Here is a 24246-nt window from a genome sequence, read left to right as displayed (position 1 = left end):
CTTTGGAGCTGGCATCTTCCCACCTGTGGTAGCACAAAAGGAGGAAAAATTCCTCTGATCTTGCTGGAGTGATGGAAATGTCAGATGGGTGTGGGAGGACACCCTGGCCTTGCCTGTATCCCTGAGCTCTGGGGATTTTGTAATTTAAAGCTGGGACTAAAGAACCCCTGGGTCTGCCTGTGGGAAGCAGATGAGTTGGTGGGATATAGCTTTCCAGATGATCTTTTTGTCCTCTAACATGGGTGGCAAAGGTCTGTGCTTCTCCCAAAATGTCAGTGTTGGTGGGGAGCTGGTTGCTGTATGGGAAAGCAGGTGCTTGGCTTTTTATGTCCTCAAATGTCAATCCATCTGCTTCTGACTTGGTTTTATGAGGTGTGCTCACTAATAACAACTTTTTTTTCTCCTTTTTCTTGTTTGTTTTCCTTTTCTTCTCTTTTGTCTAGAAACTAATTGCCAACATGTCTGATACCGAGGAAGTGTAAGTAGAGAGAAAGTCGTGTGTGTGTTTGTCTGCTCAGCTTGGCCCCACACAGCAGAGCGAGGGCATCCCTGCAGGCTGCTGCTCTGTGCTCAGCCTGAAGCCCCCCGAGGCAGAGAGGAAGGGGCATCTTGACTTAGAGTGTGAAAGACCCCTCCCTGTCCAACACAGGACATCTCCCAAACAACTCCACCCAGCTCAGCCTGTCCTCCAGGGCTGTGGCACTGCACTTGGAAGAGAGGGAATAAAACGCACAGTGCAGTGGTTTCTGCCTTGGTTTAATAAATCTAGAGTAGTATGACCAAACCCAACGGGATCATTTGACATTTTTGCATCGTTAGTACGGAGGGGAGATTTAGGACAGTCATGGGATCAGAGGAATCGTGGACAGATCTGCAGACAACAGACTTTAAGCAGCATTGCATTGGGTTGCTTGTGGTTTAAAGCTTGTCATGAGTACAAAGCAGGAGAAATACTTACGTGGTTTCAATATCCCTTTTTCCTCTCTCACAGGGAACAAGGAGAGGGTAAGTCTTAAATCTGTCTGTAATTGCTTCTGTGCAAGCCTGCGACATTTACTGGCTGTGTCAGCTGGTATGGTTAGACAAATCTGAAATTTTTTGTGCCTCTGTCTGTCTGACTGTCACCAGCCTCTGGTTTTTTCTCACTACCTGTGGCACCCTGGCTGTGTCCATGCTGCGGGCAGCCTCTGGGGTTTCAGCCCCAGATCGATGCCCTGGGTGGGAGGGGACGCTGCTGGTTTTTGCAGGGGCACTGCCATCTGCTGGCAATTTACTTCTGTAGTAAATTACTGTACTTACTGAAGCTTCTGTACATGTAACATGTTCTGTTTTTACAACATAAATCTCCACAGTGTTTAAAAGTAATATACATAGACACTTTTCTTATATTCGGAGGCCCTCTCTGCTACCTCTTCTCTTCTAATGCACGTGTAACTTTGATTTTCCATTGCCCAAGGAAAAATTCAATACTTTACCATCATCTTCCCCTTTTTAGAACTACTCTTTTTTTTTTTTATTTCCAAAGTCACTTAATCTGTTATTTGACTTGCTGGTTTGCAAGTGGCCTCTCAGAAACCATCTTGCCCGGCATCCCTGTTAGCACAGAGGGCTCTGCCATGGGTAATGTCCTACTGATGTGTCAAAGCTGATGGCTGATTTCTCTGCTTTGTTTCCCCCCCTCTCCCATTTCAATGCAGAGGAGTACGAAGAAGAAGGTAACAAAAAAGGCGGAACGTAATTTATCTTTCTTTGATTCTTTGATCCCTGCTTTTCTCTTGTCTACATTTCACCCTTCTCTTTGGTGCTTGCTGCTAAAGGCAATCTGAAACACTTGATCTGGAAACCAGTTGGAAAACAAAAAAACAATCAAGTTTTTTGGGGCTGTGATGCGCAGAGCCTTCATGTTACAGGGAACTGGTGTATTTGTATGAGGGGATGGTGAAAAAGCTGGGGGATAATCTGTCCATAAAGCTGGTACTTTTTAGAGCAGGGACTGATGCAGAGCCTCTATAACATATCATTGGTGACATCCTGCCATTCTCATTTTGGCAGTGTCCACAGACCGAGTTTAAATTTTGAAATTGAAAAGAAGAGCAGGTTGTCCAGCTCCTAAGGAGCAGTCTACAGGGCACTGCTGAGGATAGAAAAGGCAGGGCAGAGAACCAACTGGCAAAGATGAAGTTTCTTACCATGCCTTTAGCTGGCGAAATGTGATTTGACAAGCTGCAACAGACAGAGTGCTGATCTGGAAAGATGGAGCATGAAAAACCCTTCTCACCCAAGTTGTTTCACCTTTTGTAGGCAGCAGGAAGAAGATGATTTTGGAGATGTATCATTGTCTTTGCTGGGCACTTTTGACATACTGGCTTTGGTTCAGGCAAGCTTAGCTGCCAGTTGTCATCCTTCATTTTCCCAAGATGTCTGGAACAGAGCTAAGGGCCAAACTCTTGGAATTTCTCCCAGGATTTGCCCTTATTGTCTAAGGCATCTTCTAAGGGGTCAAAAGAACAACTCTTTACTGGAGGTGGAATATTTGCACATGGAGGGTGTAAGACCAGCTCAGAGACAGAGTTGTTCCTCTGTAGAAAACGTCCATTTTTGAGATTTATACACAGAAGATTTTTTTTTTTAATTTTTTAATGGATTCCTCCAAGTTCCTGCAACAGGCAAATTCCCATTGGTGGTGGTGGGAACAGAGTTGCAACTGTGACCACGGTGAGAGTAGTTTTTACTACAAGGTACATTATCCTTAAGTAACTATTTCCCCTGGCACTGCTTCTGAAGGGACCAAGGGCTCAAAAAAAAAAAGAAAATAGAGACACCAAATAGGTTGTAGAGCTGCCTTCAGTCATCATCTGTCTCTCTGGTCCTGCATGGAGTGGCAGAGTCAGGAAGGTGAAGGCATTCTTCATGCTCCATCTTTCACGTCTTGTCAAATGTCAAAAGAGCAAGCGAAGGGTGTTGCTCCTACAGACAAGCCTTCCTTAAAGGAAAAGCATTTCTTGCCTTTCTCCTTTCTTCCCTAACTGTCAGTTTTTTGTTTTCAAGTATTTAATGACCTGAAATTAATGATATGAAAGTATTAATGACATGAAATTAATAGGCAGGTGACTTTCAATTTCTCTTTAATCTGCATGACTGGCTCCTCTGAGGTGTAGCTTCTCTTTGTTCCATACTTTTGCTTGACCTTTGTGTCTCTTTCTGATGTCATCCATTTCTTTTCCATGTAACTTTTCTCCATCACTTTCTAACCATCTTTTTTCTCCAGGCCTTAGCTCACACCATCAGCAATTTCTAACAGTTTTCTGTTTTCATTTTCCTGCTTGCTGTTGCTTCTTGTTCCATGACACTTACCACCTGAAGCTCAGGAAGAAGGTATGTGACATGGCTTCTGCTTTCTTTCCTTCTGTGTGGAGGGAGAATGTGTGCAAAGAAATCCAGAGCCAATGGTTCACACCCAGTGTCCAGGACTCTTGTCCTGAGCCACAGACATCAATGCAATAGTGAGCATTGATGTTGTTTATTGAGCTGGTAGGAAATTTGGCCTGTTCTATTTGTTTAACAAAACCAAACCAAAACATTTATATATATGAAAGAAATAAAATGTATTGATATATAAAAAATGTATATAATATACACACAAATATTTATATATATGTGTGTATATGCATATATGTGTATAAAAACAAGCATATATATATTTATTTTAGTCCACCTTTTTTACTGAACTGCTTATTTTTGGCACAATGGTGTCAAAATGAATATTTTAAAGGGAGGGAGACATCCTGCAAAGTTTATATTCATCTGGTAAAATTCAGGAATGAATTTGTTTGAAATTTCAAGAATTGACAAATTTGGTGAAACATTTTCACCATATGAAAAAAATGTAAAGCAAAAGAAATGCAGCAGTTTTATTTTTCGTTAAAAATTCACCAAAAGTTGGGTTTAGGGTATTTTAGCCAGCTCTAATAAAAAATAACATATTGGATGTCTTTTTATGTGGTTTTCACTTGTGGTCATATTCCCATATTTCAGTAACATTTATAACCCCATAATGTGCCCATAAAAATGTTATTTTTAATTCTCTCTCACCCTGTAATTCCATCATTGTGTATTCTTACCCATAACGGGCTGGGAGCTTGGCAAACCTCAGGAATGTTCCAACTACATATTTCCTGTTTTAATTTTTCTCCTCCCGTTTCTTTTGCTGTGTGACAATTCCCACCCACAGAAGAGGCTCAGGAGGAAGGTAAGTGAAGCAGCATCTCAGCCCTGCTGGTTCCTTCACAGCAGGATGATGTGCACCTCGGTTTTGCAAGGTGGTAGAAGAAAGCAAGAGACAAAAGAAAGATGCTGGGACAAACTATCTGCAGGCAGAGGGCTTTTCTTGTCCCTTGCACAAATTTCACTGAGGGTACCCCACATCCCTGAGTATCTGTGCAGACACCTCTGCTCTAGTTTTGGGGAGGAAGCACCACAGAAAATGTGGATACTATCCCTTCATCCAAGACACAACATGCTCTGAGGCTGATTTTTAGCCCTGGGTATTTGTGTACTGTGGAATAACTGGGATCTGGCTAGAAAGATTTCTATCAGGTGTCAACTGGTTTCTCCAACACAGCTTGGCAGATCATGATCAGATGGATTTTGAAGTCAAAATCCATCTGTGGTCAAATATGTGCTTAGCCCTATGTAATATAGTATATATGCTATAATATGTCATCTTATATATGACATATATCATATATATATTATAAGCTTATAAGCTATAATATATCATATAATATATGTAATACTGCAGCATTATAACCATGTAGATGCTGGCAAGTAACCCCAGCTGGCTCCCCACACTGCACACAGCATTGGCAAGGTGGGACAGACAGGGTGGGAGAGGGCCTGGAACAGAAACTCACCCTTTGCACTCGAGAGATTGGGATCTGGTGCTCCAGGTGCAAGGAGCCAAAGGGTGTGTTGGTTCCATATTTGCAAAGCTTTGTGCTGTGGGCATATTTTAAACAGGGGTAAACCTGTTTGTAGTGCCACAAAAGACCCACTCCGAGCAGTTTGCAGAGTTTTTATAGCATCCAGATCCAGATGGTTTTACATTTCTTATATCTGTGTGTGCTCTGGTCACCTGTCTCCATTTCATCTCCTCCTCTGTTTCCTGATTTCATACATCCTGTGCTTTTTTTTTTTTTTTTTTTTTTTTTTAACCCTCTGTTGCATTCATACACTCTTTAGTCTAACTGTTTTCATTTTCCATCTCATTGCTTTTGCTTCCTGCCTCATCCCACCCTGATGAAGCTCCTTCAGCAGGTACGTGCCATCACCCTCCAAACTGCTCCCTGCTGTCTCCTTGGTGGTGGTGGTAGGGACTCAAGGGTGGTGCAAGAGGAACAGTACCAGTTACTTTGCCTTTTTGCTCCTATTGTCTTTTCTTTCCATGTCCCCTCTGTGAGCAGTGGGCTAACACCCGGGAATAACCTCAGTGCAAGGTCCAGCAGAGTTGGCTCAGTGGTAACCCAGCCTCTCTGCCACCCCTGCCCTGTGCAGAGCTCACCATGAAGCCCCTCTGGGCAAGGGCAGGAGCTGTCCTCTAAAACTGGAACTAGAGAGGAATTCTAGCATGTGATATTTGAGCTTACTCTGATGTTTTCCCTGTTTGATATATTTTTGCTTCTTCCCTTCACATGGTGAAGTTGCTTCCCAGCCACACCTGCCTCAAATTCCTTTCCCCTCCTGGCCATTAGCATGTCCTTTACTGGGATAAAACTTTTCCCTCTGAGCAGAAGTTTCAGCCTATGAAAGGTTTTCAGCCTATTTCAGCTCATGTAACAATGTATTTCTCCTAATGTTCCTTTCCATCCTGTCCCGTGGCTCTTCACACCTAAAGAAGCTCAGGAGGAAGGTATGTGACATGGCTCCTGAATTCTTGCCTTTCAGAGTAAGCTCTGGCTTAGCCAGTAAACCGTAAGATGGCAAAAAGAAACAGGAGTTTCAAATAGGCATATTAATATAGATTGAAACTTGCCACCGTTTTGTTTTTTGTACTGTCTCCCTTCATGTTCTGTCTTGGCATTGAATGCTCTGTCTCTGTACGTGGTAATTGTTGCATGAAAAAAAGCCTTGAAAAGTGCTGAGAAATGTAAACTTCTTAAAAGGATGAATGTTGAAAAGACTACTCTGAGATCGGTTGGGTCTCCTTGGCAGGCTTATTTTGGACCATTTGGGGTGGATCTGGCCTGCAGACTATATGCAGAAATGCTCATGATTGGCTGACATTCTTACAATAGCCTCTCCACACGTCTTTTTTTCAGCTTAAACCCTGTGGTATAGAGCAAATGGTGATAAATATGATGCATTAGCTTTGCAAATGATTGAAGATGGTATTCTTGTACAGATAATGGAGTTTCCAGGCCACTGTTTCATGGCAGTACTTGCAGCCACCCAAAACCTGCTGGCCTCAGGTTGTAAATCCACTTGGGCAAGCATCAGGGTTATGAAACAGCGTGCTGCTCCTGGCTTTGGGCAGGACTGCAGGGATGGCTGTATAAGACAAATGTCATCTGATATGGCCGCTTAAATCACCTTTATGTTTTTAATATCTCAGACTATTTGCACCCTGACTTCCAGTACTGCTTTTGGTATCCATAGTCACTTTATTTCCTTGAAATATATTCTTAGTCTTTCCTTCCTCCTCCATTTTGCCCAAGTAAAAAGTTGTTCTGATGTTTCTAATGCTTTCATCTCCCTTTGCATTTTGCTCTGTGACTCTTCCCACGCGCTAAAGCTCATGAGGAAGGTATGTGCCATGACTTGTGAGTTCCTCTGTTTCTGTCTGGAGCGGTAACTCGTGCAGGAATTCTGGAGGTGGTTGAAGATGAGCTGATGCAAAAAATATCCTCTGCACGGTTGCTTTGCTCTCATAGGATAAATGGTGTGATGAGTAATGTGTACTAACTACTGTTTGAAAACAATGCCTGAGGCAGGCTGGGCACTGCTCATGTATTCCCCAGCACCTGATGCCTCTAGCCAGGCTATTAGTACGGACACCAGTTGGTACAGGGATAGTGTTCCTCAAACCATTTCCTCTGTGCCACGCCCCAGGGTTAGAGGTGGGACAGCTGTGTCCTGAGGCAATACTGTGCCCCTCAGTTGAGTGCACCTCTTCGCCGTTCCCCTGCCACTGCAGAGACAGAGCTCCCTTATGCAGCAGTGTATGGAGATGTGGAGAGAGTTGCACCCAAAGTCATGGGTGTTTCAACAAGTGACACAGTGTCATACCTAGTTTTTACTGTTAGGGTAAGGATTGGACTAAGTGGCATCATTTTGGTTGGAGCATATTTGAGAAAAGATGTAGTATGTACTTCTTCCATAACTACTGGGGTATTTCTGGATAAATGTGCATCATGCACAAACAGGGGTGGCACGGTTGCAATTTTTACTTGATTTTATAACTGGAATTAAGACTTGGTAAGACAATCTCTGTAATTGGCAAAATAGAAGGTCATGCTGCTTAAAGCATCAGCCTGGCAGCCCAAACCCATTTACCTTTCAATTGCCCTTCTGCCTGCCCCTCTCTGCTTGCCCAGCCAGAATTCCATGGGATGCTTTATCTTGCAGATTGGAGAGCAGTAACATACTCGTACTCCTCCCACATTGGTGTGGAGCCCTACACACCAGTGGTGAAATCCTTGGCACCAAGGAAATCAATGCCAGCTCCTCAGAGCCCATTGATTTCCACAGTGGCTGGGATTTCTATGCACATGAATAAGAGCAGGTTGTCTATATCCTTTTTGCACGTTCAAACTTATGGGTAACGGACTTACTTTAAATACATGTCATGTTTTTGTCAGCCAAAGGCTACCAGTGGCATTTGATTTATAACACTATGAATATATACATTAGTCATCTGCATTTTTATATCCATAGAACCTTTCCTCTCCACAATTCTAATTGACATTCACATGTGCCCTCTATTTCTCACTTAATCTTATTAATGGTTTTTATCCCTTTAATACCCCCCTCCACCACCTTGGCTAAGGAAAGTGTAAGGGTTTTTAATTATCCTCTGTTTCTTGCTTTAATTCTCTTATCTTTCTTTGCATCTCCTTCCCTGCTACTTCCCTTTTAAAGAAGTCCATGAACCAGGTATGTGACTTCTGAATTCCTCTGCGTCAATCTGAAGGGTTATTGTGTGCTGGAAATTCAATTCCACTTGGCAATTTCACAATTGGGTCATGTGCTGAATTGGGACAAAATGGAAACATTTCAAACAACCAGAAAAAAAAAAAAAAAGGAACACTTTGTTGACAGCTTTTGAAAGTTATGTTTTTCAGTTAAAACATTTTGTTCCAACTTTTTCTTTCCTTCTCTCCTCTATGGAAGATTTCCAAAATTTGAAATGAAAATTCTATTTTAGATGCTTCTGAAGCATTGCCTTTATGGATAATGTGGGGTATATATAGTGTAATGCAAGAAAAAATCTGGAATAAGAAGTTGCCACGAGGCAAAAAGTGGAAAAGTTTTGTTCCAGAGATGTAAATATCTCTGCAACCTTTATGATTGTGAAATGTTTGTATTTTTTTAATCAAAATCTCAGCTAAATCTGTGTGAGTTCTGAAATACTGAAATTTAATTGAAACTATGACTTATGTTGGAAAATTTTAACAGTAACTCTAGTATTATACTCAGGAATTCAAAGACGGTGGAAGTAAAGATAAAAAATCAAATATTAATGATAAACTGTAACTTGCAGCTTCCTCACACCTTTGACCAATTGTAATTTCCTCATCACTCTGTGATGTATAATACTGAGGATAAAGCTAACTACTGCATGCAAAATGTAGTAACATTTTTTATAGACAAGCATCTCAATGTATGAGCTGCAATAACAGGCGCTTACCAGACTCGGAGCCATCCTCACAGTGCGTATGGGAATGGTATAATGCTTATTACCTGGGAAAACAGAAACTGAACTTGCAGTGTCCTCTAAACTGTCTGTGGAAATTATTCTGTGCCATTTGGAGTAGCTTTATTAAAGTAGTCACATGTCAGCAGCCTCCCACCCCAGCTATTTCCCTCTGCTGACCACAGAGGGAGACCAGCCTCTTAGTTCAGAGCAGATTGATGCTTTTGCCAAGGCTGGAATGAGGTGAAAGCTGATTGATTTTTACATGACTTAATACTTCAACATTCATCTCTTCATTGCTTTTCATATCTCTCCTGTTCTCATTGCTTCTTGTTTCACATCCTTCTCATTTTAATCATATTCATTTTTGTCTCTCAATCTGCACCTAAGGTTTTTCTGACTTTGATTTGCACAAGCTAAAGGTCATTGCCTCCATCACAGCTGCTTTGACTGCCTCTGTGCCTCTTTTCCATGATATTTATTGAACTGCTACTCACTACTTGGGAGCTGGTTCTCTAGCATTGACAGATGTATGAGCTTGAAATTTGTGCAAAACACAAGGTATTAACATATTATGATAAAAAATAAAGCCATAACCACAGCCTCCCCATGCTTTCTTTTCCCTCTCTAACATAAAGGACAATGAAAATATAACAAGCTTATAACAAAAAACCTTTATGTCAGAAGGAGACTGTTCCAGCTTTCCATGTAACTGCATGATTATTTAGTTTCTCTGTTATTAATGCTGAATTTGCTTACTGCATCTGCTGAGTTACAGCTTTGGCCTGCACAAGTCACAGTTGTTGCTGTTGTGGAATTCTTGCTCTAATTATTTCATTTTTTCTTCTTGACTCTTTCCATCTAACCAAGCTCATGTTTGTGACATCTAAATTCCTATGTACTGATGTATGAAGCATTCCTGTATATAGGAATTTGCACATGTTGAAGAATACCAGAATCATGAAGAATCAATCCATTCTTGAAACTCCCTAAAACTTATTTTCCCTATAGGGAAGTATAAATATTGTTTGTAACTGAAGGATCACCATCTAAGAAGTTAAAAACAAACTTCTTAAATGCCCCTGAAAACTTTTAGGGCTGTGACTACCCACTAGCCCTGACAGGTACCTGAGCTGCAAAAACTCAGGCTGCTTGCACTTGTGGGGAGTGGATTGTAGCAGGATTCTGGCACACAAACTCAAGCACTTCTAGTCCTTTGCAGCAAAGACAAGCTCTGTGCAGACACAAATATTGCCAGTTTTGCAGAGCTAAACCCAGAATCAGCCAGCAGAGATTCTTAGATGGTGGAGCTTCAGATGCAGGCATAGGGACACATCCAAAGCACTACCTCCTTCAGTAACTCACATCCTCATGCCAGCTCTGATAGCTAAAAGGGCAGCTGACACCTAGGTAACTCTCAATGCTTGTAAAACTCTCTTCTTGGGTATGCTTTCTTCCAAATTTAAGAATCACTGGTGGTACTACACTTGCCCAGGGTTTAATAATTTGCATGATTTAAACTGTTGCAAATCATCAACATTCAAATTCCCTTTATCTTTTGTTTCTATGGCATCTCCTTCCTATCTACTTCATACCCCACTGTAATTACACTCCTTTCCCACTCTTATTAACAGTTCACCCCTATAACTTTGTCTGTAAATTATACTTCTTCAACCCAGTCTTACCAAAGTTTGAGGTGATCCCTTCCTGCATAACTTATTTCTAATTCTTTTATCTTCCTTTCCTGTGTTTTTCCCCTGACACATCCTACTAAATGAAGCCCCCCCTCCAGGTATGTGATTTAACTTCTAAACTCCCTGGTGTCTGTCTGCTGGGATGGTGTGTGTGAGAAGTGAATACAAGGTGAAAGGGGATAACAACCAATGAGTTAAGGATGGATTATAACTTGCATGCCTTTGGGGTGGTTCTATTTTAGTTTAATTTTTTTTTTTTTCCTGTTTTTTTTTTTTTTTTCCTCAGTAAAGTGTAATCAGCATTAAGGAGGAGGAAACTTACTCGTTGCATGAAAATTTCATTAGAAACTGGGGGAACACACATATACTGTTGTGAAAGGGTAGCTCAGCAAAAGGTCTCCTTGTAGGAAGCATTAAATTCTGCCCATGTGATATGAGAATGAATATTTCTTCCTATAGGGGAGGATTTATTTCAAATCTCAGTAAGGGCAGAATTTGACCCATTGACTGTACATGGGGAATATAAACACTGTGAGAGTCTGTGGGGTTTTTAATGCCTGCTTTGCAAAATATTTGGTGGTGTGTGTGTGTGTGGCTGAAAAGCACATTCTGCCCTGCAAATTCACATTGCTGATCTATTCCTGCTTTGCCAAAACCCAGAAGAATGACATGTAGACCTGCACAGACTTCTAATGAACCTTTTCTTCCTATGAAGTAATCCGTTTGTAATTTTACGTTGCAAATGGATTTGAAGAGCAGCAGGACATTTATATCGACTTTAATGTTGTCTTCAAGGAAGAAAATGGCCTGAGCCATAGATCTAGAAGGGAACTGAGCTTCTTTGGAAGTTAGCTGAACGTTGATGATGAGTTATGGCAGGTATTTCAGCAGATTTCTGAACCACACTATTTCAAATAGCTGAAATACTGCTGTAGTAAATGATGGGTCCAATAGTGCTTTGAGAGTGCTGGCTATGTTCATGTGCATATTTCCAATCAAGGTAAACCTCAGTACACTGTGCTGTCAGGTTGTGCTTTATGCCATATGATGATTAGAAGTGTTCTTTAAACATTGCACTATTATCATAAATCGGCCTCTTTTACCTTTCCTGTACTGTGACTTCTCTTTATGTGTTATTTCAAATGTAAACATTTAACCTGTTTACTTCTTAACTTCATTCTTGGCTCCCCTTTTCCTCTCTGCCCCTCCTTCCCATTGGCTCAGAAGCCCTTTTGGTGGAAATAACAGGTTTCTTGTTCTCATTCTCTTGTTTTCCATCGCAACTTGTTCCATGACACTTCACACCTGAAGTTCATGAGCCAGGTATGTGACACGACTTCTGGTTTACTCCACCTAGGTGCAACACAGAAGTGTGTATGTGTGTGAGAGAGAGATCAGGAGTCCTGGGCTGGTAGAAGAGAAGAAAACAAGAGAAACAAACATTAACCACAATTATCATTTGCAGCTCTCTTCTCCTTTAACCTCCATGCTTACTGCTACTTTAACATTACAGCATTTTTAAGTCCTGACAGTCTCTCCAGTTTTCTCCCTGCCTTAGTTTACTAATTCCTTTAATTTTTTTCCCCATCTCATGCATTCCCTGGTCTCTTTCTCAGGATTCCAAGAGTTTTAAATAACTGTTCTGTTTTTGTTTTTTTTTTCTATTTCCTGTCTATCCATCACTGCTTGCACCATGACAACAGCAGAGGAAGCTCATGAGGAAGGTATGTGATGTACCTACAGACCCTCATCCTTTTTCTCTTTCAGTGCTGGGGAAGCAGTGTCAAAAACACTGACATTGTTCAAGAGAAAGGAGAATGTGGGAGGGAAGTGAAATCTCTAGATGGAGTTTTCAGCGAACGTGGAGAAAGGGCTGTTTGTTAGCCAAATCAAATCTCCAAAAAGATTTTTTTCTTCTTGTTCCATCTCCAGAGAGTCCAAGGCTCCCAGCTTAACAGGGAGGGAGTGGGGAGAGGTGCTCATAGAACAGTACTGGTTGTGGATTCACTACTGTGCTTCTTCTCTTTTTCTTTTGTCCTTCAACCTACAGCCAATGAAGAAGGCGAATATAATGATGGTAGCTCAGTGTTGTCTTAGGACAACAAAGTCATCTTTCTAACATCTCACTGTCTTTTATGTGTCTGTTTTTGTTCCTCACTTTATTTTAAACTCAGGAACTGGGCCAAAACATCTCTGCTGCAAAGAATCGCTCACTGTGCATGTCCAGTCACCCTTAGAGAGTCATTAGTGTATTGAGAAGCCTCTACATCCTCATTAGGATAGTAGATGGTGAAAATCAAGCTCTAGAAGCTTGCTCTTGTCTTCTAGCCAGAATCTGTTGTGTCCTAGCTCTCATCAGCAAAATGTCTCTGTCCCCTCAAAACCAGGAAAGAATCTCTTAAATCGTAGTGGCATATTTGTAAATGAAGCGGAGCGCTGCATAGACCTGCCTCCCTCACACAGCCTTAGGTGGTCATGGGCTCCAGGCCTGAATCTACAGAAATGTAAACTTCTGCTCATATATTCACAATTGTGCTAAACATTAAACATCTATTCAGATGGGTGGAGCTAAATATAATGGCTGTAATACTTGGTTGAGTGGGTGCTGGACAAGACTCATGTGAAACGACCAGACCTAAATATGTGCAGGGTCAGGGTTGCTCTTGTAGAAGATAATTTAGCCCCTCCCTTGCTACTTTAAACATATAGAAAGTTCTCATGGAGTTTTAGAGGCTGTTGAAGTAACTGGGTTTTTCCTGACTGCCCCAGCCTCTAGAACACCCAGGCAGCTGCTTCAAAAGACAAAGCCCAATGTCACTTGAAAACAGCCTGCATTTTCTGTGTTTCCTTGTTTTGTTTCATTTTGCTTTTGTAGATTTTTTTGGTTTTTTTGGTTGTTGTTCTTTTGTTTTAATTTTCTTGCTCACTTTTCAGGCTTCTTTTTTAATTTAGGGAAATACCCTGAGGACCTTCCTGAGCCCCTCTCTGTCTTTCTTTTTCTCATTCTTTTCTTTTATTTTTAATAGCATATTGATTTCCTTTTTTTCCCAAGGACACAGCATGAGTTAGGTATGTTGCTTCAGAGAAGAGGGATTAAGGGAGGGTGTTAAGGGATTTCTGAGTGAAATAAAGGCAGTTCAGATGGATTCCCAGACAAGGAGAGCACCATGTGAATATCTCATAGACCGGACAGGAGAAAGCAGGGTGGTTGTATTTTGGTGGTGTATCCTCTCCCTGCACGAAGCCTTTAGGAAACCAGAAACTCAATGACTCTCTAGCCACCAGGGCAGTGAACTTGGATTTGCAGTGTCTCTTGCCTTCTTTTGGCAGGGTTGTACATGGGGATTTTGTCCCAGCCCCGTGGTTCATAGTCGGAATGTCTGGAGTGTCAGTCAAAATCCACCATAGGAACAGGAATTTGCTATGACAATTCTTGCTTGTCTACACATTTTGGCCCAGTTCCTTCCCTCGCTGTCTTGAAAGAAGGGGCATTTCAAAGCAAATCCCATTCCTGGACTGCTTTGAGTTCATACAGTATGGACAAAGGCTGGGTCATGCACTGCAGAGGATAGATTTTTTTGTGTTTAATTTTTAATAAAATACTCCTTTTTCTGGTTTTCTGGAGGCACTTTTAAGAATTCTAACTGCAATTTTTTATTTCAAGAACAACTAACCTTATTTTTTTCATTCTTAAAATTGTTTGCTGGGGTGCTGATTTGGTGGCAGCTGAAACCAAATTCACACAGTTATTGACAGACAGATGTCGATCCTGGCAACCAAAGTCAACAAACAAAACCAGTCATTCCCTGTCTCTTTTTTTCCCCCCTTCTCTTTGAAATGTTACTAACAGGCAGCTTTAAACCAAACAGGAATGTCTATGAAAATTATCTGGGTATGTCATGAAGGAAGGGAATCCTGTGGAAATAACATACCTGATTGACTAGTTAATTATGATTACTTTTCCTCTCTCCAGGTAAACGGCAATTTAGCTAACATGTTAAGAAGCTCACTGGCTATTTGAAAAGCAAAGCAAATAAAAAAAAATAAGTGGAGGAATGCAAAAAGCACACTGTTGGCTAATGGTATTTTTCTTTAGGAGTGATTTGGGACTTCCTTTATAGTGGAGCAGTCTAAAATACATTTGTAATTACATGCTGTTTATTTTCTTAGCATTGCTCTGGCATCTGGAGGCCTCAACTGAGATATCTTTTGGCAGGCAGTGTTCTTGCAGTAAAGGAGAAAAGTCAACCCCCTAAAACGTCATTAATGAAATTTGTATGGGAAAAAGTGAAAAAAAGGAAATGTCATTTTCTGACTTCTTTTACACATCTCTCACATCTTTTCTCTAGATTATCTCAATAACCCATTTCCAACCTTTCTCTCAATTTTTTGTTATCCAACACCCTTACATCTGATTGCCTCAGTAATTTTTTTCCAGTATAAGTTTTTTGCTATTTTCCCCTCTTATAATATTTCATTTTGTTTTTCCTATTTTTTTCTATTTACTATTCCAAATTTCCAGCATTAGTCCCCAGACTTCTGGATGCAAATAAGCGTTTGAAAAAATATAATATCTTTATAATATATGATATTGATAACAGGGTTCATGCACCCGCTACTGAAGCAGTTATTTTCACTTTTACTTGACAATTTTTGTTTTTACCAGATTCAGTAGGCTATGAGCTTTTTTCACCTCAGTTCCTCCTACTGAGCCGCCACAGGGAGAGTCCTCTACCACAGAACCCATCAGCATCCCTGAAAGTTGAAATGTGGTGTGTGGTTATGAAAGTCAACCTGGCCTCTGAGAGAATGGGCCAGAATAAACACATAGGTTTAATTTATTTCTGTTTTTGAGAGTAACAGCACTGAACTTGCTGGCATTACTCTGGAGTTAATAACTAAAGTTTAAAAAGAATAGCAGGGAGGGGAGTTGACCACAAGGAAAAATGTTAAGCAAGTAACTCGTAGGACCAGCACGTTTCTGAGGGACCTGGGAATGGTCACTTGTCGCAAGGGAACAATTCTCACTGCCAGAGGGCCCAGGCTGGCAGCCTCTGTGATGGTTTAGCCTGCCTATCAGGGCATTATGCCTCTCCTGGAGATGAAAAGATCATTCCTATTAATGCCTAAGGGAATTCTGCATGTACCTCAGCAGGGAGAGGATGGTCTTTCTAAGCTGGGTTTGAGGAGCACCACACAGTGCAGAAAAATAAGCATGTTCCCCATGGGACCAAGGTATCTCAGGGACACGTGCCCCAAGATATTTTGGAAGCCAATGAACCTGGAGAAAATGTGTGCATAAAGGTTTTCCCCCCCGGCCTCCATGTGAGGCATTTGAACTAAACTGGTGAAGCCTGGTTACCACGGCATTATGATACTGTGAATTTGAGTTAAGTTTAACAAAAAAAGTGCTGGTTGCAAAGGCATCATTTTCTTCCACCCTCCAGCCCAGCTGGCCTCCTTAGAGCTTTGGTCAGGATGGTTTGAGAAAAATAATTTTGCATTTACAAAAAACCACTGCTTTCCGGATGCTGCATTTGGGACTTTTATACAGTCTCTTGATTATTTTTTGCCAAATTCTGTTTTGAGGGTAAAAACAGATTCACTCCTAGCAAAAGGGGTGTGTGAGTGTGTGCATTTCTTTTGGACGTGCTTGAGATTTAACCAGATTCTCTGTATGTTTCCCTAAGATTAAATTTCCCTTCCCTCCTTTTCTTTTAGCAGCTGGCATGATCTCTGTTGTTTTAACTTTCTTCCTCTTTTTCCCTTCCTGTTTTGCTACATCCTTCCAAACACAGAGGAGAAGCCCAGAATAAAGTAAGTATGATGGGCAGGGTTTCAAAACCCTGGGATCATTTTCCTGATCTAGCAGAAGCCCTTAGATTCTCTATTAGGCAAATGGCCACCAGAAGCCTTTATCCAACTCGCCCTCACGCAACATCCATCTGTTTGTTCCTGAATGCCTTTCCAGTTCCTGGTAGAGTCAGAGAATTCATGGACTGTCTGAGATGCAGAGCTCTCACAATACCCCAAAACACAGGCAGCTCAACAGTAAATCCTCTGTGAGAGGCCATGGCTGGGAAACTGCCCTTTCCATCCAGGATCACTGACACTGGGAAGGGTGGCAAATGTTGGGCTGAGTTGAGTTGAGTTTTGCTAAGGTTTCCTATGGACCTGCTAGCTCTGGGCTCCAGCACCCTCCCTTCCCGCTCTGCCAACTGCCCAGGATGGAGTGTACAGCCCTGCATATGTAGGGAATGACAATATGCATTGGGAATAAAGAGGGGTTTTACGGGGAGCTCCCTGCCCTGCACAACCTTCCAGGAAGGACAGTGGTCTTTAGCATTTTTCTGGAGTAGTTTTCTACTCATGTGCTCTTTCACCCCTCCCTATCTCCACCAACATTCCTCCTTGTCTGCCTGGTTCCTGAGGGCAGGACAGGCCAGAATGGGCTGTTTAAAAAGCTGCATATTCTTTAAGACAAAAATCCTTTATTTTTCTTATTTTTCTTTTTGTTTTGTTTTTGATTCTCTGCAGACTAACTGCTCCTAAAATACCAGAGGGTGAGAAAGTAGATTTTGATGTAAGTATTCCTGAGACTGGCTGTGTTTGTCCGTTGCTCCTGATAATAGACATGAGTGCAAACTCCTTAAATCTTTGAAACCATTATAAGCTGGGCTCTCAGATCCTGTGTCCAATTGTTGCACATGGCTTTAAAATAGGCTCTTATCTGTTGCTGAGAAACACAAGCTAAAATTACAATAACAAGTTGAGATCCAACACCTTCCAAGAAAGTTGCTAGAAAAATGAAGACATTCTGGTATTGAAAACATCCACAAAAATATTTGCTTTGCCCAAAATGAAGGAATATTTTTTAGTTAATATTTGTATTACAAAGCCAAGAGGAGGCAGCTGAGTGTGTGTAAAGATAGGTGTGTAAGCAAAGCCAGGGATAAAAATATGGTGTAGGGAAATGAGAGATTTGGATTCTTTACACTTCTGGGCTCCTGACTGTTGCATGAATGAGTGTCTGATTGCAACAACAGCCATTTAAGTTAATCCATAGATTTCCATGGAAATCTACAGACACTTTCTACTTTTGTTTCTCTGTGTATGCAGGGTGCTGGGAATGTCCAGGACATAATACTAGAGCAATATGGTCTTAATGCGTTTTCCTGCTTTTCTAGGACATCCAAAAGAAAAGGCAGAACAAAGACCTGATTGAACTGCAGGCCTTGATTGACAGCCACTTTGAAGCCAGAAGAAAGGAAGAAGAAGAGCTGGTTGCTCTTAAGGAGAGGATTGTGAGTCCTTGTACTGCTGTTTCCCTGTACTAGATTGAGAGATCATCAGCAGATGAGAAGCTGAAACCACTGTCAGACTTTGACAGAAAGCTGTGCTGTCACGTACAGAAGTGACTGCTCAAGTCATCATCAAATAGCTTCTCCCCCCATCTGTCCCCTCTCAGCCCCCTCTTTTATATCTGAGAATTATACAAGAGACCCTTTTGCACGTTGTAGAAAGAGAGAAGGTGGTTCACACTTGATAAAGCAAAGAAGCAAAGGTGTGGGTAGTGGGGTGTAACAATGGAGGCAGGCAAAGCCATGATGATGATCCAATGCCTCTGGCACTGCCCCCTGCAGGAGAAGCGCAGAGCTGAAAGAGCAGAGCAGCAGAGAATCCGGGCTGAGAAGGAGAAGGAGCGTCAGGCAAGGCTTGCGGTAAGTGCCTCTGCTTCCCTCTCCTTGTCTCTGCATCAAACTGGAGAGATCTCTGGAGACACAAAAACCTACAGGTTCTGCCTGCCTCAGTTCAGAGATGAGATGACCACTCTCTTAAAGCAAGGGCAGAAAACAGGAGTTGCTAATTCTCATCAATGAACTTCTCTGGTCACATTTCCTACACTGACCCTGGCTGCTGGGGAAAGCTGAGAGTCTGTCCTAGAGTAACTTGTTTTGTGTGTTGCACTCCACAGGAGGAAAAGGCACGGAGAGAGGAAGAAGATGCCAAGAGAAAAGCTGAGGATGATCTGAAGAAGAAGAAGGCTCTGTCCTCCATGGGTGCAAATTACAGCAGTTATCTGGCTAAGGTAAAAATCATGGATTGATGAAAGAAGTAGGAAAACATTAAACCATTAAGTTGACTGGGAACAGTCTTCATTTCAAGTTGAGAAAATGGCCCAATGTTGAAATAGTTTCATTCAGGTTTAATTTCTGCAGTCTGACATTAATTGATATTCTGAAAATAGGCTGACCAGAAGAGAGGAAAGAAGCAAACAGCTAGGGAGACGAAGAAGAAGGTCCTGGCAGAGAGGCGCAAGCCCCTGAACATTGACCACCTTAATGAAGACAAGCTGAGGTAACATGTTTATCCTAATTTATGGAATGCAATCCGCTGATATTTGGTCTTACTGTCATGGAGTCTTCTTTCTCTGGTGATAAAATGAGGTGGGGGAGTGCATTCCTTGAAATTCATCATGGGACACAAGTTGTGCCCTTGCTTAACCTGGAGAATGGAGGAGAAATGGGAATGTAGGGAAGTGCTGAAGTGGTTTGGTAGCCCTCTAGTTGTGCTCCTGGCATAGCTCTATTAGCCTCTCCTGGTAACTAGGATTAGTTGCTTAGAGGACTGGCTCTGGGATTAGCTGAACAAGCCTACAGACAGGTATCTGTAGCATTCCCAGAGGTGAGTTAATGCTGCTTAGGTATGAATAGGATCTCCATGAGGGCCAGAGGTTTGGAACCTAAGAGCCCTGGTGCAGAGCAGTCATCAGGTGATAGTCTGGACTGCACATTGTTGGAGTTTACATATGATTGAAAGATGAAGTTGGCTCACCTCAGCCCTGACACAGACAAGATTGCACAATGGCAACTGCTCTCCTTATCTGGGTGACCTTCAGAGTCCTCCTTCCTTCCTGTCTGATTCCACTGCAGTCTTATCTTTCATTAAGAGTTAAGGGGGAAATTAGAGGAATTATGACACATGCAAGACTGCAAGTCTAAAAGATTTGAAGGTGAGAAAAATGTGGCCTTGAAAATGATGAGTAGCTTTAAGAGAACAGAGGGTTTACAGGAATATGTGTGAATGGCATGAAATAAAATTCTTTATTAATGATGTAAAAAAAATGGAAAATGTCTGATGTCATGTTTCTTCCGTCTTCCCCCACAAATACACAGGGACAAAGCTAAGGAGCTGTGGGACTGGTTATATCAGCTGGAGACTGAAAAGTATGACTTTACGGAGCAGATTAAGAGGAAAAAATATGAGGTGAGTTGAGAAGCCATTTTGCGATAGCATTGGGTCCAAAATGTAAAGCTCGCTGTGATATCGCTGGCAAAAGTCATGTGACATTATTTGGGTCTCCAATGACCCTTTGCAATATTTAAGCAGCAAGATGCTTGGAACTGCATTCCCCTAACATACATACTTGAATGGGATTTCACATTTTAGGCTAAAATTGAGTAGGTCACTGTTAAGGTTTTCCATGTCCCATGGAAAGGCAATCCCAATGGAAATTGGACTCCCTGCCTTTTCCTGAAACATTATTCATTCTTGTTTATCTATAGGTAACCCTGGCCTGAAAATTCAGTAGCAAAGTAATTTTTTAGGTCCATCTTTGATTTCAAACTTGAATGTTGTAAGTTTATTCCATCCCAGACAGATTACCTATGGACAAAGCTATCTGGAGTCACTGAAAACTGTCTCCAGACAGGAGCATCTGAGTGAAGTGTCATATGGTAACAAAAAGTGGATGTGTTTCCTTCACACAGTCACTGGATAGGGCAGCACTCACCCACATTAGGTTTCAGTGGCTGAAAAATCCTCCTGGCTCTCTCTCTCTGTCTCGCTCTCCTTTCAATTCCCAATCACACAGACACATGCTGACAGGCAGTGAGCAACACCAATGTAACTATCTCAATCTCTCTTAGATTTTAACAATGCGTTGCAGGCTGCAGGAGCTTTCCAAGTTGTAAGTACAATGAACTTGCCTGTTGTAACAGCAGCAGCAAAGGCTACCAAATGCATGAGCCTGCAGCATGGTCAGAGCCAGGCGCCAGACGGGAGCTGGCACTTGGCTCCAAGTGCAGACAGAAAAGAGAGAAATGGGTCTTGTGTCTCTCCATTCACTTCCTTTTTCTCTCTCTTTCCATTCTTTGAAAAGATGTAAAGTGGTGATTTAGGAAAAGAGTCAGGAGTCCAACAGGGATTTGGTTAAAGAACTGAGGATGCAGTCTACTGAGAGCACCTTAAAATAATTCCCCTTCCAAAACTCTGTATCCAAAACCAGGTATTGCATGCATGAAGGCATCACCCTGATGCACCTGGAATACATGGAGAAACTCCGTGACACATGTGTAATAGCTTGGACTACAGTAGATAGAGAATAGTATTGGGTTCGGAAAGCTTCTCCACCTTGTGGCACATGTTTATCTAGATCCAGAATACTGCAGAGGGCTAGCCTAAGGATAACAGGCTAGCCTGTTTGGTGTGGAAAAACAAGAAATAAGGCACTGCCAGGAGAGGGGTACATGCTATGGTAATGAGACCTCTGTATAAACAGAGACGTGGGTGCCTGCTGATGAAAAGCAAGGAGAGAAAGTACAAAGAATGAGCAAAGCAGAAGAAAAATGCACAGCTAAGGTGGGAGATGAAAAGTGGGAGAATAAAGGGAGGATGACAGCAGGAAAAAAATGAGGAGAAAGGTAAGTGAAAATGGGAAAGAGAATGGAGGAGACACAAATAAGGATGTGAGGGAGAGAAAAAGGAAGGAATTGAGATACAGAAGTAGAGCTATTCTTTAGCTCTAGTGTCTGTTGCTCTTTGGTGCTTCATTGGAGAGTGTCATAGTCATGATCATAAAGTTATGACTGAAGGTAAGTTTTAAGTGCTTGGGTCAAACTGAAGACAACTGGTTCTCTTCAACACTTGGGGAAAATACTTGGTTGGAAAATAGCAATTTAAACTGCTGTGACAAATACTAAAACTTCCACAAGTAAGTACAAAAGCAAGTGATCTGTTGATCTTTCCTTGCTTGTGTTGTCCTGTTCCCGGTAACATTTCAGTCTCATATATTTTTTCTGTTTGCCATGGAAAGACGTGAGCCAGGAATTACCAGTTCTTGGGACAACGGGAATGTATGACTTTTGTTTTTCTTTTTTTTGCACGCTGGGAATGTCAAGTGCGACTTTAAATATTCAAGATTTGGATCATCAGTTCTTGGACCAGCAGCGCCAGTACAGAATTTTGAATTGTGTCAAAAGCAAAAACAAAGCATACCACTTAGAAAGGGCATTTCTTCAGTCCAGGAGAACTAAGTTGAACACTGACTCAGTTACAAATGAGATGAAGGGGCAAAGGAGGGCTCTCTCTCACACCCTAGTGTTCTGTAGGCTTTTCCAGTACGTCAGTCCCAGGATTTCAGTAATGAGTCCAGGCCTACAGACCAAACTGAGTTACTAAGTCAGGCTATGTATAAGGTGTTTATCCCATGCAAGGTAGGTGTTTGCTTTCCTATGCATCAGGTCATCTTCTCTTATTAAATGAGTGGCTGGGAAAGTGGTGAGTGCTGCAAGCTCCTCACTTCCTGCTCTGCCAGGCAGCAAAAGGTATTCCAGCAGAATGTGATACCAATCTTCCATTCTTGAGGTCCCCATCCCAAGACCACTGAAAATCTTTGGGTTTACAAAAACACGAGTAAGGGAAGAGTGAGAAGGTGAGATTGAAACATGCAGGTAATAGAACCATCCAAGAGCTTTCCGGTTGTCCAAGGTGACATTCATTCCAGTTCACCTGCCTGTAGTTTGACATTTGAGTTCATGGGAGATTAATTTCAATATGTAGAATCACTTCTAGTAAGAGTTATGAAATTCTAGCTCTTCTGTCACTTGACACGTGAAGGTGGTTTGCAGATTTATTGCCAAGAAGTAACATTTCTGCCCTTCAACCATGGGTGAGCTTTTATTTCAAAGGAGGTATTAATTCCTACTACAGGCACCTGTTTTGAGCACTTCAGCAGGTAAAATTCTCCTCTCCTTGAGGCAACAAGGTTTCTTTGTCTCTAAAAACCCTGGTCATGTATGTTGTTTGCAGATTGTCACCCTCAGAAACCGGATTGATCAGGCCCAGAAGCAGTAAGTATTTATATCCCCTTCCCAGCTCCTGGCTTGGGGATATCCTCTCAGTGTTCAAATGAGTCACTTCAGCCTCAACACTGACATTTTCTTGTTCCAATGAAATGGGGCTAGAGATGGAAGGGCCACTCCCATCTTGCCTCACATTGAGAAAATGAAGGGGAAACTGAAGTGAATGTAACACCTAACAAGAAAAAATAATGTTTCTTCACACCATACCTTCAAAAATTTCCTCTGCTTCTTGTTGGGTTTTTCAAACATCTGATTGAGGTGCTTTGAATACTTGAGGGAATACAACCCTTGTTTATGAAGGATAAACAAGCGGTTGCTAAGATTATGAAGAATGGTGTGTAACAAGACTAACATAATGAGATTACTGTTGTGAGTTCTTTTTACTCATCATCTCACTTTCCTTCACCACAAGACTGTTTTATTACTTTTTTGAGTCTAACATCTTTATTCTAGATGTTATTATATCTTTATTCTCATTCCATTTTTAATGGATTTATGAGATACCAGGGTAGATGCAACTTGGGGGTTAGAACATGCAGAAAACTAACATTCACAGAGATGTGACTGCAGGGCAGAAAGGCAGGAGAGCTCTCCAGTGGTGGGTTGGCTCTTCTCTATGCATCTGTATCTTTTCAGCAAAGTCATGCCAGGAATGAAGCAGTGGTCTTTGGTCATATCTTTGGATGACATGAGTGACCAGTTACTGCCTTCCCACTTCTCCAAGACACCCTGACTAATCAAATGAATGTCACACTGGGGGTTTGGTTGTCTGTAATGCCAAACATAAGGCTTGACCTTCCCGTGGTATTTTCTGTACAGAGCTGTAGGCTGATAAACCTCAGCAGAATGTGCAGCTGCAGAAGGATGCCACGGTTTGTCTGGGTGTTCTTGCTCTTGCAGAGCACTACCACACCACCCACAACAGGCCACTGCCTACTCATTCCCCAAAAAGACATGATACTCTCTCAGGACATCATTTGAAAAGGTTGCACTGAGAAACCCAGAGATAATGAGATTTCCGTGAGCTTAAATTTCTATCCACGCTAGTCACTATCATTCCAAAGCAGTGCCTGCCAGTGTGTTATACAAGGATCAAATGAGTCTTTTGCTTTAGACTTTATTAAATCTCCTTAAGCACACTCTAAAGATTTGGTGTAACATCAAACATCACAGGTGCTTGTGGACACAAAAGGACTCTGTCTTTGTTTGAGGAGCTATGCAGTTCCTACGCTAGGTTTTGAACCTGCAGAAAGGCTGGCAAAAGGGACATAGAGCTTAATTTAAGATGAGCAGAAAGTGCATGCTCTCTTTTATGTAAACCATCAATTTTTTCAACTAGACCAAGCCTATCTAGGTCAAAGGTAAAGTATCCACTATGTGTATGTCTCTGTCACTGTTCTACATCCTTCTGTAAATACGTCTGGTGCTCTTGAACCAACCCATGGGGCAGCACAACAAAAATCTCCCCAGATGCAACATCCCCATGCTTTTCTTCTCC

The 24246-nt window shown here is 41.8% G+C and overlaps 1 protein-coding gene across 28 annotated transcripts in view; it reads left to right on the top strand.

Annotated features, from left to right (window-relative positions):
* TNNT3 (troponin T3, fast skeletal type) overlaps positions 1-24246 on the top strand; it is a 29911-nt gene that overhangs the window by 4324 nt on the left and 1341 nt on the right. The window contains exons 2-18 of one of the 28 annotated variants that reach the window (XM_066320909.1): positions 444-478; positions 992-1005; positions 1698-1715; positions 3364-3375; positions 4232-4249; positions 10692-10703; positions 11917-11928; positions 12309-12329; positions 12656-12682; positions 16404-16422; positions 17143-17188; positions 17793-17909; positions 18249-18326; positions 18581-18694; positions 18854-18963; positions 19782-19872; positions 20535-20575. In XM_066320909.1, the coding sequence (XP_066177006.1) occupies positions 459-478; positions 992-1005; positions 1698-1715; positions 3364-3375; positions 4232-4249; positions 10692-10703; positions 11917-11928; positions 12309-12329; positions 12656-12682; positions 16404-16422; positions 17143-17188; positions 17793-17909; positions 18249-18326; positions 18581-18694; positions 18854-18963; positions 19782-19872; positions 20535-20575 (770 nt within the window). In that variant the 5' untranslated portion in view covers positions 444-458. Of the gene's footprint in view, positions 1-443; positions 479-991; positions 1006-1697; positions 1716-3363; positions 3376-4231; positions 4250-8136; positions 8152-10691; positions 10704-11916; positions 11929-12308; positions 12330-12655; positions 12683-16403; positions 16423-17142; positions 17189-17792; positions 17910-18248; positions 18327-18580; positions 18695-18853; positions 18964-19781; positions 19873-20534; positions 20576-22695; positions 22737-24246 lie in introns of all 28 variants that reach the window. The other 27 variants (XM_066320906.1, XM_066320907.1, XM_066320905.1 and 24 more) reach the window with 27 other exon arrangements.

The sequence above is a fragment of the Sylvia atricapilla genome, chromosome 6 (assembly GCF_009819655.1).
Source record: "Sylvia atricapilla isolate bSylAtr1 chromosome 6, bSylAtr1.pri, whole genome shotgun sequence".
NCBI lineage: Eukaryota > Metazoa > Chordata > Aves > Passeriformes > Sylviidae > Sylvia > Sylvia atricapilla.
This window is presented reverse-complemented; position numbering and strand designations above follow the sequence as displayed.